This window comes from Ictidomys tridecemlineatus, chromosome Y (genome assembly GCF_052094955.1).
Source record: "Ictidomys tridecemlineatus isolate mIctTri1 chromosome Y, mIctTri1.hap1, whole genome shotgun sequence".
In the NCBI taxonomy this organism is placed as follows: domain Eukaryota; kingdom Metazoa; phylum Chordata; class Mammalia; order Rodentia; family Sciuridae; genus Ictidomys; species Ictidomys tridecemlineatus.
The window spans coordinates 17,144,565-17,159,756 of NC_135494.1; the positions used below are offsets into that span (position 1 = coordinate 17,144,565).

The following is a 15,192-nucleotide window of genomic DNA, read 5'->3' on the forward strand; positions in this document are numbered from 1 at the left end:
CCCAGTCTCTAACCTTTGCTTTCTGTAACCATACTTCTGCACCCCAGTCTCCAAACTCTGTTCTTTCCAAGGATCCTTCTACACCTCTCAAACCTCTGCTCTCTGCAAAGATTCTTCTGAACCACAGTCTCCAACCTCTGCTCTCTGCAACAGTCCTTCTGCACACCAGTCTCCAACATCTGCTCTCTGCAACACTCCTTAAGCAACTCAGTCTAAAAACTCTGCTCTCTGCAACGATCCTTCTGCACCTCAGTCTACTACCTCTGCTCTCTGTAATACACTTCTGACAACCAGTCTCCAAACTCTGCTCTCTATAAAAGTCCTTATGCAGAATAGTTTCCAAGTTCTGCTCTCTGTAACAGGAATTTTGCAACCCAGTCTCGAACCTCTGCTCTCTGTAACAGGTCTTCAGAACCCCAGTCTCCAACCTCTTCTCTCTGCAATGATTTTTCTCCACGCCAGTATCTAACCTCTGCTCTCTGTAACAGTCCTTCTGCACCTCAGTCTCCAAACTCTGCTCTCTGTAACAGTCCATCTGCACCTCAGTCTCTAAAATCTGCTCTCTGAAACGATCCTTCTGGACCCCAATCTCCAACTTCTGCTCTCTGCAACAGTCCTTCTGCACCACAGTCTCCAGACTCTGCTCTCTGTAAGATCCTTCTGAACTCCAGTTTCCAAACTCTGCTCTCTGTAACATTCCTTCTCCATCCCAGTCTCCAACGTTGGTACTCTGCAACAGTCCTGCTGCTCCCCAGTCTCCGAGATCTGCTCTGTGTAACAGTCCTTCTGTACCGCAGTCTCCAAACTCTGCTCTCCGTAACGGTCCTTCTACACCAGAATTTCCAACCTCTACTTTTTGTAACAGTAGTGGGCGGCTCCGGGTGGGGACACGGAGCCCCAGGGGGTGAGGCGCGCAGACTCGGTTCTTTACAGTCCGTCTCGCGAGAGCACCGGCTCATATCTCCGATAAGTGGGCGCGGGGGGAGCGGAGGGAGATCTGAGCAGCAGCGGCAAGCGCGAGCAGGCGACTGAGGTGAGCGGTGGAGGGCTAGGCGCGGGGTCGCGGGCTCAGGATCCTGGGGGCTGGGCGGCGGGGCGGAGAGGGCCCTGGCCCGGGGCTGACCGCAGTCGGTGCGGGTGCTGCCCCCTACGTCCCAGCGGTCTGGAGACCCCACGTCCCTTTCGCACCGCTAGAGATTGGGGGGCATCCCCTGCTGTCCTAGCAGGGTCCGTCGTTCTGTTGGGGTCTGCGCGTAGCCCTGTTCTGGAGACCCCTGGTCTACCCTCGCCACCTGTCCCTGCCCCTGTCATGACGGGGTCTGTAAGCGCTTTGCCTGAGAGACCCCCGCCTGCACTCGCCCCCTAGCCGCTCTTAGTGATCTGGGCCAGTCAAGTTGCAGCTGTGGCTCCTCTGAGCATCCATTGGCAAGAGGCCCCTAGGGAGCTAGAGACTGCGCGTGGAGAGAAGTGGTGACTGCTGTCCCCCTGAGCCGCCCCAGCTGTCTGCACTGGCCAAGCAGGCATCTTGTTGGCTTCTGGAGGCACCGTGTGCCCAGAGTCCAGCTCTTTGGGGTAGTGATGGGGATAGTGTGTGTTTAGAGAAGGCAGGATTCACCAGGGGATCAGGGCAGTGAGTTTTCTTGGACACTTCTTACTTTTAGTTTTATTTTTTTGATATTGGAGATTGAACCTAAGAGCGCTTTACCACTAAGCTACATCCCCAGCCATTTTCATTTTTTGAGATAGGGTTTCGCTAAATTGCTGAGGGTCTTGTTAAGTTGCCTAGGCTGGCCTCTGCATTTGCAGTCCTCCAAATGATTGGAATTACAGGCTTGCACCACTTTGCCTGGATCTTGGTCACTTATTTAAATTTGTTCTGCCATTTCTCTTTTGAGGCTGGAAGGGTAGTATGCTCCTGACTCCCATATCAGGGGCTGTCCAGAGGTGTTGGGGGTTCCACCTTCAGGTGGCTGGAAGGTTTTGAGCCTCAGGTGTGTATGGTGTGGATGGAGCAGCCTGGTTCCAGGAAGTTGAAAATACAGTGTTCTTTTCATTTTAGTATATTAATGGGTCAGTTCTCAGGGGATGGTGTTTGGAGAAGAGGATGGAAAGTGTGGCTCTGGTCTGAACTTGGAAAATAGATTTGGGCTTGGAGGGTAGAGCCTGTTTCCTGCCTGGGTTTACCAGGCTCACAGCACTGAAAGCGCAGATCGACTCCATTCTCAAGGTTCTTTTAAGTCAGAAACTCGGAGACAAGCTAAGTTATTGTTATTATTTTTTTTTCTTCTGGAGACAGGGTCTTGCTTTGTTGTCCAGGCTGGCCTCAAACTTGAGATAGTCCTTCCTCAGTCTCCTAAGTAGCTAAGATTATGAGCACCCAATCAAAAAAAAATGTTTTTAAAGGGGTTTGTGTGTATTTTCATTCTGATACCAAAGGGAAATGAACTAGCACTGCCCCTTCCTAAGGGGAGAAATAGTATGTGCCTGTGGGGGGAGTTCAAGCCTCTTGGCCATAAATGTACGTGGGATGTTCCACACCTTTTGGCTGGTGGCAGCTGGCATGACATGTAGGAAGCACAGGTGTTGAGGAAGCAGTTCTTTTACACATGAGCTTGTGGAATGCATGCTACCTTCAGACTAATCAGACCCAGCTTCTGATCTCTTCTGTACCTTTTTTTTTTTTTTTTTTTTTTTTGGTACTGGGGCTCATTACCACTGAGCCACTTCACCAGCCCTTTTTATTTTTTATTTTGAGACAGGGTCTTGATAAGTTGCTTAGGGCTTGCTAAGTTGCAGGGGCTGGCTTTGAACTTGTGATGTTCCTGCCTCAGCTTCCCCAGCCTCTGGGATTATAGGTGTGTGCCACTGCACCCAGCCGTTCTGTACTTTTTTTTTTTTTTTTAAAGATACCTCCTCTCCCAAGTTTACTGCAGCATTATTTATTGAGGATTTTCTTTTTAATATTTACTTTTTAGTTTTCGGCGGACACAACATCTTTGTTGGTATGTGGTGCTGAGGATTGAACCCGGGCCGCACGCATGCCAGGCGAGCGCGCTACCACTTGAGCCACATCCCCAGCCCCTGTATCTTTTTTTAAATTATTTTTTCCACAATAGTTTTATTCTATTTATTTATTTTTATGTGGTGCTGAGGATCGAACCTAGGGCCTCACACATGGTAAGTAGGCGCTCTACCACTAAGCTACAACCCCAACCCCAGTCTTGTTCTGTACCTTTCCAAAGCTTCAGTTTCATCATCTGTAAAATTTCTAAGAAGACTGAATACACCAACTTGTTTTGAAGATTGAGCTGTTGTTTTCTAATGTATAAGCAGAGTGCTGGTCAAATGTGAGGTGACGGTTGCACAATCTACCATTTGGGTACATGTGGGATGCCTCCTCTCTGGGACTTGGTTGGAGGGAGTGATGGCACTTACTGCTGTTGCTGTTAATATGAAGTCACACTTGTGTTCCTGTGCCCACCATTGCCTTTATCATGCTGTTGCATGCTTTGTTTCTGATTTCCCAGAGGCTACTGGGCTGCTAAGCATCTTCTCTAGAGAGCTGGCTGTCCGTTTGTTTTGTTGGCCAGTATTCAAATAGTGACTTGATGACTGTTTTTTTCCCCCAGTTCTGAGCATTGAACTCATGGGCTTGTGCATGCGAGGCGAGCACTTTGCTACTGAACTATATCCCCAGCTCTTTTTATTTTGAGACAGGATCTCACTAAATTGCTGAGGCTGGCCTCAGACTTGTGATTCTCCAATCTCAACCTCTTGAGTCATTGAGATTACAGGTATGGCTACTGAGCCTGGGGTTTGCATGCTTTTATGCCTCTTTTCCTCTTGGTAAATTGGTGGCGTGTACTCTCTGTTTCCTTTGAAGAAAGTGGTTGTGGGCTCTGAGAAGGCATTAGGGCTGTCTAGAAGCATTGCTGATGGTGGCATCTGATGATCTGTGGAAAGGCTGACTCTGACTTTTTTTGTTCTCCCAGAAGGAAAGTGACCATGGAAGACCTGGGGAGAACACCACTGTCTTGTCTACCCTGAGATCTCTGAACAACTTCATTTCTCAGCGAGTAGAGGGAGGATCCGGTCTGGATGTGTCTACCTGTGCCCCACGTTCTTTGCAGATGCAGTACCAGCAGAGCATGCAGGTGAAAGGCTGGGTGGGATCTCTGTTAAAGACACCTAGGCTCAGGTGGGGCCTGTTCAAGTTCTACACAATTGAGGTAGGTGAGTATTAGGTAGGCTTAGAGGCCAGTTGTGGTCTTCCAGATCTCATCCTGGGCATTTATCATTTGGGGTGCTAGTTGGAGACCAGGACCTGCCCTGAACTGTCATGGTTAAAGGCCTGCCTCATAAGCACCCCAAGAGTGGACATGTGCATAGCTGTGGGTTCATACTGATATATTCATGGATGCCAAAAAGCCAGTCTATTCATTTAATTGAGGACAAAACCCAACTGCGTAGGAGCATGGGTGCCAGAATTATGAGCATACTGTCCCCTTGAAGATGTAACATAGAGAGGCTGTATTGTAAACACAGGCACCTGGTCTCCTAGTCAGCCTAGTGAGAAAGCCAGGGCAATAAGCGGAGGGACTGGATATTCTGTTTTAGCCTATAGGGGGCAATTTGCATATCCTGTGATTTTTGCAGTTTTCTCTGATTCCAAGTTCTTGAGAATGCTCACTATGGATATAGTTGCAAAGGGTTCAGGTCTCCTGAAGGACTTCAGGCCCTAGAGAATCATGGGCTTAGTCCTATTCTGGGCTGGGACATCTGGGCCCCCAAGGAAAGAAGTGGTGTCTTGGCCTTGCCTGAGCCCTGTCACTGCACCATTGCTGTACCATCCTCCTCTCGGTCTTCTCTGCTTGTGTCTATCTTTCTCTTGTCCACTCTGCATGTGCTCTGGAATCTGTGACCCATGTCAACTGAACCAGGTAAGGCTCATGTACTGATTGGCACAAAGGATGGTGTTTGTGTGGTTTATTCAGTGATGGAATTACTGTTAGTTAGAGCACTGAGCTGCACACTGCCCTTTCTTGGGTCATTATTCTGAGATTAGACCTATTATACTTTTTGTGGTTTAAAAAAAAAAATTTGTGTAACCTGGGAATTGAACTCAGGGAGCACTCTCTCACTGAGCACATCTAGCCCCCTCCAGGCGCCGCCCCCCCCGCCCCCCCCCCCCCGTTTTTAAAATTTTGAGACAAGGTCTCACTAAGTTAATGAGGCTGGCCTTGAACTTGGAGGTTCTCTTATCTCAACCTCCTGAGTCACTGGGATTATAGGTGTGTACCACCACTTTTATGAAGAGGCAGTGTTAATAGGTCGTTATTATCTTTGATTTCTGGCAAAATAAATTGGTAACTTTGGTCTTAAAAATGCTATGATTTTAAAAAGTGGTATAATGTTATTGATGCAAATGTCTGGGAAATTTAGCTTGTCAAAATCCATGGGAAAATGTATGCCAGATATCGAGGCGCACGCCTGTAATCCCAGTGGCTCAGGAGGCTGAGATAGGAGGACCGTGAGTTCAAAGCCAGCTTCACGGTGGCAAGGCGCTTAGCAACTCAGTGAGATCCTGTCTCTAAATAAAATACAAAATAGGGCTGGAGATGTGGCTCAGTGCCTGAGTGCCTCTGAGTTCAATAATCCCTGATATATAAAAAAAAAGGAAAATCATGGGATTTTTAAATCAGAATTGGACCTTGGAGGTCCCCATTGTTTACTGTTACAGACTTCCTCAGGTAGGGATCAGTGATCAGTCTGTACCCAAGTAAGGTAGGTAGGAATCATGATTACAGACCTGTCTGGGACCTGACTCTGGTCATGTCCTGCCCTGGATGCCAGGCATGGTTCTTTTTCTTCCTTTCAAGGCTCCCTGAGTTGTAGTGAGGGACCTGAGGACAATCTGGGGAATTTGGAGGCAAAGATAGATGGGGTGTCTTGTCTGCCAGGTGCCTGCCCCTCTTTTTAGCCCTTGTTTTAGTTGGGAGTGTTTAGTTGGGAGTGTATTAGAAATCTTCAGTGTTGTTTAAACACAAAGGAAAGTTTTAAGTTGTTCTTGACACATAGCCGGCAGGCAAGTATGGTGCCCTTGGTCCCTGTGTGGTGACATCCCTATAGACGAAGAGATTCTGGCTTTCTGAGACAGAGTTAAGAATGAGAAGGCTAGTGAGTATGAAGAATGAGCTTAGGAACCTCCAAATATCAACAGGTCAGAGTTACAATGAGGTGAAATGTAATAAGAATAAAGAAAGAACCCAGGTGGGAGGGCCAGGGGAGGAGCATTGCTTTAGCCAGGGCCCTCACCCTGTGGGCACTGTTGGCATGGGGCTGGGCACTTTTTTTTTTGCAGAACTTTCCTGGGCACTGTCAGATGTTTAGCAACAATCCTGGGCTTCTGCCCTTGTGTATCGGTGGGCAGCAGCACTACTAATTCCATTCTGTAACAATCAGAAGTGTCTCCAGACAGTGCTAAGTGTCCCCTGGGGCAAGTTTGCCCCTGTAGGGGACCATGCTAGCCCAGTGGTTTACAGACTTTAATGTGTATGTCAGCCTCCTGAGAATGTGTCTAGAAGTGATTCTGATTCAGCTCAAGGGTCTGTGTAGGTTAAATGTTTGGGAGGTTCCAGGCAGCAAGGCTTTGGTCCCAGTGAAAACAGTGACTCTGAGAGACTGTGGGCATGTCCTCTGGGGCCCTTTGAGGCTTGAATCACCTGCAAGTACTTATCTCTTGTGGGCCTACTTCTAAAGTAGCCCCCAAATTCTGGCCCCATTGTAGACTCTAACCTTCTGGTTACTCAATTGAATGCTAACTTGGTGTTGTTGCAGTGGGATTTCGAAGATCTAATTAATGTTGTCAATCAATCAGTGGACCTTAAGTTGGGGAGGTTCCCTGGGTTTCTGATCTAATCACATGAGCCCCTTAAAAAGATTGAGTCCAGATGTTAGAGTCAGAAGAGTTGGACTCAGTAGGGGAGGGAGTAGGGCATGTGGTGAGGGGGGTGGGCAGCTTCCAGGTACTGACAGATAGCTGAGAAGTGGATCTTGTCTTTCACTGGTGGGCTAGCTAGGGGTTCCTGCCAACTGCCTTAATTTTAGTCTTAAGAGACCTTTATCAGAGAACCCAGCCACATGTCTGCACTTCTGATCTGCAGAGCCCACCGCCTGTTAATGAGTGGTGTTTTTAGCTGTCCAGTTTGTGGCAGTTTACTATACAGCTATAGAAAATGAACACACCTTCTTTCCTAGAACAAGCTCACCCACTGTCATCTTAAAATGTGTCTCCTTCTGATTCTCTTAATCTTTCCTTGCTTGTTGCCTCTCACCCACTTCCCACCTGGGGACCAAGACCTTGCTGGAGTGGCACTTGGGGTGCATTGAGCGGAGCAACTTGCCTTGTTTGACGTGGCTGCTGAGGATTTTCTTTCTCTTTGGGTACGACCTTCTCAGTTGGAGGAAAGAGCAGAGCAGATCCGTTCGAAGTCCTACCTCATCCAGGTGGAGCGGGAGAAGATGCAGATGGAGCTGAGTCACAAGAGGGCTCGAGTGGAGCTGGAGCGGGCAGCCAACACCAGCGCCAGGAACTACGAGGTGGGTCCAGGTGGGCAGTGTTTGTCCAATCAGCCTCTGGGGACAATAGGCTGGATGCATGCTTACCAGGCTGTAAGAAGTCAGGAACCAGCCAGGGCCAACTGAGGCACTCTGCATGGGGATTGCCAGGTTGTTCCTCTGAGGATACCTATGGTGGGTCCATGTTAGCTGTGCTGGAGAAGGGTGGCTTGATATGGGGAGAGCCACAAAGTGGGGATTCTCTGGCTGTGTTTACTGCTCAGTGAGGCCACAGTGCCAACAAATCTGCTGGGTGTCTTGGTTTCCTCTGCTCTCTGGAGAAATTGGAATGCAGATCTGGCAGATCTACCAAGTGGTACAGGGGTGACAGGCTTAGAACATTACTGAGTTGCTTGAATTGTCTCACCAGGGTGGTTGTAGGACCTCAGGAAAGTGCCCTACTCTCGCTGCTGTGCTTGCTCTTGGATTCCCAGGACAGCAGGAAAGTGCAGCCTTGCAACTCCAGGAAGGCTCAGTCCAAGAACCTTCTGTCGGCATCGCTTTGATTAACAGTCCTTTGCCAGGTTTTCACTAAGTGCTGATCAGTTGTGAAAAGGCTGCCAAGATTCAGCCAATGCCACAGACCAGGGAATCTCTCAGGCCTTCCTTCCTTTCTTTTCTGGCCCCCACTTGCCGTGTATACATGTACTCACAGTTTCCTGTCCCTGTGTAGATCTCCTCCAGGGTGTAATGCAAATTGGACTGTTAGAGCCAGGAATGTAGATTCCTGCCTTGGTGTGCTGTCTGGGCTCATGAGCCAAGACTTTGAAGTGCCATTTGTTGAGTGGACAGACAATACCAGGGGCCCTTGGACTGTATGAATATGCAGTGCTAATGGAAATGGTCCTGGCTCTCAGGCAGAAGGATGGGCCCTGGAACTATTGGAGTTTCTCTGGGCAAAATGCCTTGAAGGTAGGGCCTGTGTGCCTGCCCTGGATCTCCAATGTCTGGCACATTTGGTGGTGCCTTGTGGGTACCTAAGAGAATTTGAGTGAGGAGTTGCAGCAGGGTCTGTTAAAGCTCAGGGGCACAGAGTGACAAACTTGGGAACTTGAGAAGCTTTTCATGACCACATACATGCTGAGGGGCCCCGGGAGCCATGGAAATTAGTCGTTTTCAGATTGTCCCTGGAGTCTTGGCTTCTACATTGTTTTTTCAGGGGCTGCCAGGTTGCTGGTAGGTGAGTGTGGAGGACAGGCACTCCTCTTCCTGAAAATGGTGGTAAGACCTAGGGTCTGAAAGCCTACCTGGGCTCCTCATCTGTGTTTGACTGGCAGTGCAGTAGTGATGTGTGGGAGGGCCCTGGGCTGACAGAGCAGTTTCTTTATTTTTGGGGGCTAGGATCAGGCCCATGTAGAACTCATGTGCTCTACCACTGAGCTATACCTCCAAGTCCCCTAATGGAAGATTCTTATTCTGTCTAGCAAAAGGGTCCCCTGGCTATTTTAGAGGCTGCACTTGAAGTTGCATCCCCTTGAGTCCCCTTGTGGTGGAGATTGGCCGTCTTTCCATAAAGCTTCAGCCCTATGTGTGTGCTTTTATTAAACCTATGTGTGTGCTTTTTGGGCTGGAATGTCCTAGGAAAGGGTGGCATAAGTGTTTACTCTGAGTAGGACCTGGGGGAAGTTCCTGGTGGTCCTAGGAGGGAGCTGGTGCTGGCAGCTTCCTGCTGAATCAGGCTGGTTGAGCTAGAAGGCAGGGTGCTGGGTGGGTGGCACTCACCATCTTTCTTCTTGGGATCTGATTCCTACTATCTGGTCCTTTTTCAGGGTCTGAAGGTGAACCCTTCAGGCCCTCATGAGTTGTCACAGTGGCATGTGTCCTAGTTCTATCCCTTCCTCACCAGCATAAGCAACATGGCCTCCCTGAGGGTAATGATATGTGGTATCTTTGAAGGGCCACGTGATCAGATACACTTGTGGCAGATTTAGCTCCCCTGTAAATGGTTCCGTTTGCAGGCTGACTTCCACCTGTCCCTTCTCCAGTCATTGGCTCGTTGGGAAGTGCAGACTCATTTTAATGATGGCCTGAGTGTAGTTCGACAAGATCTGCTGGTGCTGCAAAAGCTCAGCTTTTTTCCAAGGTCGATTCTGAATTTTACATTTTCCATGCTCCATCTCATCCCTGCTCATCACTGAGCAGTCAGTTTAATGAGTGTGTGGTGTCATCCATGCTGAGTGCCCTCCAAGGGCCCTGGTTTCTTTCAGTGGGAACTGTTATGCTACTGTGGCAGAAGCACTGGCACTGCCATCCCAGTCCCAGGTTTTCACCTGGTTTTGCTGGGGACTTGGCTGATGGTTCTGTCTGGCTATTCTGTGGGCCTGAATGGCCTAAGTCGGGTCTGGAGTGTCCTTGTCCTGATACTCCTTTGGGATTTCAACTCTCTCTGGCCATGATCTTTCTTCTCCATAGCGTGAGGTTGACCGCAACCAGGAGCTCCTGGCGCGTATTCGGCAGCTTCAGGAGCGGGAGGCTGAGGCCGAGGAGAAGATGCAAGAGCAACTGGAGCGCCATACAGAGCCTGGACGCTGCCAGCCAGCAGTTGTGGGAAAAGGAGGATGGCCTGGCTACAGCCAGCGAGGTAAGCATGGGCCTGCATGCAGGCCCTGGGGTTTGCTTTCTTGCCTTCAGCCATTTTCCAAGGGAAAAGAACAAGTGACCTCCCAACTTCACCTAGTAGCAAAGAGGCATCCTTTAAACTATGCTCCTCACATGTGCACCTGTAGTTTTTGCATGGTCATAATCAGAGTAAATAAATTAATTTTCCATTCTGTGATTTTCAATTAGTAAGTGGAGCCCTTTTTTGTTCTTTGTAAATATGAATTTTAATGGTTGGCTAATCCATTTTTGTCCTTTTTCCAGTGTTTGGTTTCCTTGTGTTTGCCCCGATAGCTCCCTGACAGGCAGTTTTGTGCATGCACTCTGTTTATTTCTGTTATGTTTTGTTTGGACAGACCCGAGGAATAGGGTGGCAGACCCAGTCATAGCTCTGTGGTGGTTGTTGCTAGTTGCTGGGTTGTGTTGATAACCACCACGGAGTATCTAGTATTGCTGTAGCTTTCACTGTTCGTAGATGGTGGTATATTCTGGAAATACTTTTTTCTTTTTTTCCAGAAGATGTAAGTAGGTGCCTCTGGATTTGCATTTCTTTGATTATCAGCGAAGTCTTCTAGCATCTCTCAGCATCAGAGACTGCCTTTGAACCAGGATGTATATGAACTGTAGTCTCAGGGACAGCTATGTATGTTGTAGAGACAGCCTGAGCGTTAATGCTGGTGGGTACTGGACTCCTCTGACCTTCCTTGTCCCTCTTCTGTGGTGTTCAAGATCACAGGTGCCGAGAGGAAACAGATGAGAACCGCCTGAGGAGGGGGGAAACACCATGTCACATCATTGGTATTCTGTCTCCATGTGGCTTTCTCCACTTGATAGATCCTCAGGAGCGGGCTGTAGGTTATTTTTGCCTTGGCAGCACTGGGGAGCATGTTAAGGTTGTTCCCACATCTGTCTTCTGAAGTGAGTGTTGGCAGGAGAGGAGATGTGATCAGCTTCCAGAGAAGCTGGCTCCTGCTTCTGGAGAAGTGGGCTCTCTGTGGGCCCTGGGATCTGCGTTTTGGGCTGTGTCGCTGTTCTGTGGTCAAAGGGAGCTATACATACACTTCAGTGAAGGGTAGAAGAGGTGGTCCTGAGTGGGGCCATGTCCTCAGAGAAGCCCTCTCTCATCACTCATTTCAAAGTCATAGGTCTTCCCCGTTGACTGCCATCTCCTATCACAGTGCCCCAGTTTATGTTACTTGCCACTCTGAAGTTCTCCGTTTTATCTGTTTACTTGCTGATGGTCTGACTTTCCCCAGGATGTTTGTCCTCCATCAGGGCAGGCTGGCTCTGGTGTAGTGCTTAGTGCTCAGTGCATGTTTATTGAACTCAGCAGGCCATTGATGGATGTGTGTGTGTGTGTTTTTAAAATATATATATATTTAAATATATATATTTAGTTGTTGATGGATCTTTATTTTATTTATATGTGATGCTAAGAATCAAATCCAGTGCCTCACACATGCTAGGCAAGCACTCTACAATGGAGCCACAACCCCAGCCCAGTGGATGTGTTTTTAATATCTCCATTTCTTTTTTCTTTTTCTTTCTTTTTTTTGGTATGGGGGTTTAACCTTAGGGCATCCCTAGCTCTTTTTATTTTTTATTTTGAGACTGGGTCTCACTTGTTTAGGGCCTTGCTAAATTGCTGAGGCTGGCCTTGAACTTTTGATCCTTCTGTCTCGGCTTCCTGAGTTGCTCTGATTATAGGCGTGAGCCACCATGCCTGGCACCTCTGTTGTTTTTTGAGTCCCACTGTGGTGCTCACTCTTGTGATAAAGTGAACCATACAGATTGTTGAGTATGGGGTGCCCCATGTGTGTCCCCTAGAGGGTCATGCTTTGAATAGCACCAGTGTGTTTCCCTGGGTCCTGGGTTGGGTACAGTTCTCAGGAAAAAGAAAGGAGTGCTGTGGCTTCTCTGCAGAGGATGCCACCTCGGGAGACCCCTTGCCCCCTACAGTTCTACCCAGTGTGACTTACTGTGGTGAGGTTGCTGGACCCACTGTCTTGCCCTCTGTGTGGGCTCCCTAGGGTGGAATTTAGGCTGTGTTAGTTTGCATGACAAGGAACAGGGCTGGTTTTTTGTGTTGGCTTGACCAGCATGCTCTTTCCCTCAGGAAGGGGTTGATGGTGGATGAGGTGATGTCAGAGCAAAGAGTGGTGGTTCCTTCACATGCCTATTCTGTGGTGTCAGGTGGACTTGTCCCTCCTGGAAGCTGCTGGATGGGCCCTGCTGGTTTTGCTCTGGGACTGTCTCTTTCTGATTACTGTAGCCAACCCAGCTGGTTCTAAACCACCTTGCTGGCCTGGGAGTGCTGCATCCTTACTGATGGTTGGAATTGTGGTGTGAGGATGGGTAGAGGAAGAATTCTGGGTTGAGAGCATAATGAGAGCCAAAGAGTGGAGGGAAGGCTAAGGTGGATGCATGGTGTAGGGACACTGTGGGCCTAGGATAAGGGGTATAGAGGCCACCAGGCCTGAGAGGCTAGGCCCATTCTGGCTAGTGGCAGCTTTGCTCTGGGAGTCCCAGGACTAGCTTTCCTCGAGGGCCTGGTTGTAACCCAGATCTGTCTGTCAGCTTGTGGGGACTATGACCCAGGGTTCTGGCCTGCAATACTTCTGAGAGTGTCTGTCTCATTTACCCAGGTGTAGGCTCCGCAGGGGTGGGCTCTGTTCCCACCCCATGGTAACAGGCAGGAAGTGATGGCTCTTCCTTTCACTGTAACTTGCCGGGAAGTTACGTTTGCATCCATGAGCCACCTGGAATCCCCTCTCCTTTCAGACCATCAATGTGTTAAAGGGTCGTGTCTCAGAGCTGCAATGGAGTTTGATGGACCAGGAGGTGCAGGTGAAGCGCTTGGAGTCTGAGAAGCAGGAGCTGAAGGAGCAGCTTGAACTGCAGCTCAGGTGAGGGAAAAGGAGCTTGGGGATGCGGGGCTTTGCCTCTGTGTCTGTGCCAGGCCCTGGATACTTTTCTCACCGCAGGCTGCAGGAGGGACTGACACAAGGCCTCTGAAACTGGGATTCTGAGTGCTAGGATAGGGGGTGTTTTAAATGTTTTTGAGCCAGGATGAGGGCAGCAGCTCCTCCTTCTCAGGGTGGCACACCTTTTCAGAGCAGGCTTCCAGAGAAGATCTTATGCTGAGCTAGGTTTTGAAGAACATGCAAGACGTCCCTTGAGTTTGTGTGGGCTGTTGATGGGAAAGGACATTTTAGGTTTGGGGGACATGGTAAGCAAGATAGATGTGGGAAAATCTAGAGGATGGTGTGGTCAGGAGGCTTTGGGTTCTCTCCTGAGGAGTTGACCCTTCCCTTACCAGCTGTAATCTGAGTTTTTTGCTTCTTGGGGAAAGGGGTGATCAGGTCTGAGTGGGTCCTTTCTGTGGTTGCATCAGGTCTGGTGATCACTGGTGGAGGGTGAGCAGTGTGTGGAGGACTGTGGGGTGCTCTCAGTGGCCGATGTTCATCCACGGCAGCACCATCCAGATGAGAGCCACTGCAGGGGCTACTCCAGGACCTGGGTGTACCCTTGTAGTGGCCTTGTTTGTGCCAGGAGCTTAGGCTGAGAGTATTCTTAAGGTGTTCCTTCATGTCATGCACTCTTCTCTGAACAGGAAATGTCAGGAAGTTAATCAGAAAATTCAGGAACTTCAGGCTAGCCAAGAAGCAAGAACAGACCAAGAACAGAAGATTAAGGTGGGTTGCTCTGTGTCAACCTTGTGTGTGTCCTGCAGGCATCTCAGGGGTGGTCTTAGCCCTTCTGCCACCCACTATTTGCAGGCCTTTCTGAGCTGAAGATGCCCTCAGTGGATGTTAGCCACTGTCCTATCTTCTAGGTACTGTGCTGGCTGCCAGGAGGCCAAGGTGAGTGAAATAACCATTTCTTTGTTTGTATGTGGTGCTGAGGATCGAACCCGGGTCGCACGCATACCAGGCGAGCGCGCTACCTCTTGAGCCACATCCCCAGCCCTGAAATAACCATTTCTGCTCCCAGGAAGCTTGTGTCCTAGTGAAGAAAGGCCCACTAGAAACACAAGGAAAAAGTGACATTGGAGATGGTACAAAGTAGACCTACAAAAGTTGAAACCCTGCCCATAGTCACATACTGGAGAGTCACTGAAATGGGTCCCCAAGCCAGGTCCATCTGATGGGAGCTCAGGCCACATGTTTCACTGTGGAGGGTGTTGCCAGAAAGATGATGCCTTGAGATCCCTTCCATGGCCTCTTGTTGCCTTTGGAGTAACAACCAGGCCCTTCAGGAGACCCGTGGCCATGGCACCCTACAGCTTTCCACTGTGCCTGCTTGGGCAGGTTGTGCGCTTTGCTCCTGCTCTCCTTGGCTGCCAGCCTGCTTGACACCCCCACTTGCCCCCCACAACTCACCTTCTTGGTTAGCTTCTCCTGAACCTTGTCCTTCCCTCTATGACCCTTAGCCCACCTCTCAGTCTTTGCTTGCCTGATTTGTATTCTGTGTCACTCTGCCTCTGCCTCTTGACTTAGCCCCTTACAGAGCTGGACTCTGTGACACTTATTATTATTTTTTTTGTCGTTGTAGGAGGGATTGAACTCAGGCACTTGACCACTGAGCCACATCCCCTGCCCTATTTTGTATTTTATTTAGAGACAGGGTCTTACTGAGTTGCTTAGCACCTCACTAAATTGCTGAGGCTGGCTTTGAACTTGCAGTCATCCTGCCTTAGCCTCATGAGCGGCTGGGATTATAGGCATGCACCGCTGTGCTTGGCTTTAGTGGCACTTATTGATAGACCAATTTGGATATTGTTTGTACTCAGCCTGTTTGGTGATTGTCACTAAATGCCAGTGTGCTTCTGTTGAGTCCTAAGGTGACAGACGTTGCAAAGAAGTCTGTTCTTGCAGTTGAAATGGACTCAGTTGCTGCAGGAGTGCTGCTGGTGCAGAAGTGACTTCATGTAATGAGAACGTTATGTCCTTGCTGAGTGTCTTTGGTCCAGGTGTG

General features: G+C 49.2%; 1 protein-coding gene across 1 annotated transcript in view; it reads left to right on the forward strand.

Annotated features, from left to right (window-relative positions):
• Positions 1-1,309: 1,309 nt before the first annotated feature.
• LOC144371882 (mitotic spindle assembly checkpoint protein MAD1-like) overlaps positions 1,310-15,192 on the forward strand; it is a 238,895-nt gene continuing 225,012 nt past the window's right edge. The window contains 7 exon segments of the mRNA XM_078035192.1: positions 1,310-1,321; positions 3,993-4,154; positions 7,459-7,599; positions 10,030-10,130; positions 10,132-10,198; positions 12,997-13,121; positions 13,829-13,910. Of these exon segments, the coding sequence (XP_077891318.1) occupies positions 1,310-1,321; positions 3,993-4,154; positions 7,459-7,599; positions 10,030-10,130; positions 10,132-10,198; positions 12,997-13,121; positions 13,829-13,910 (690 nt within the window).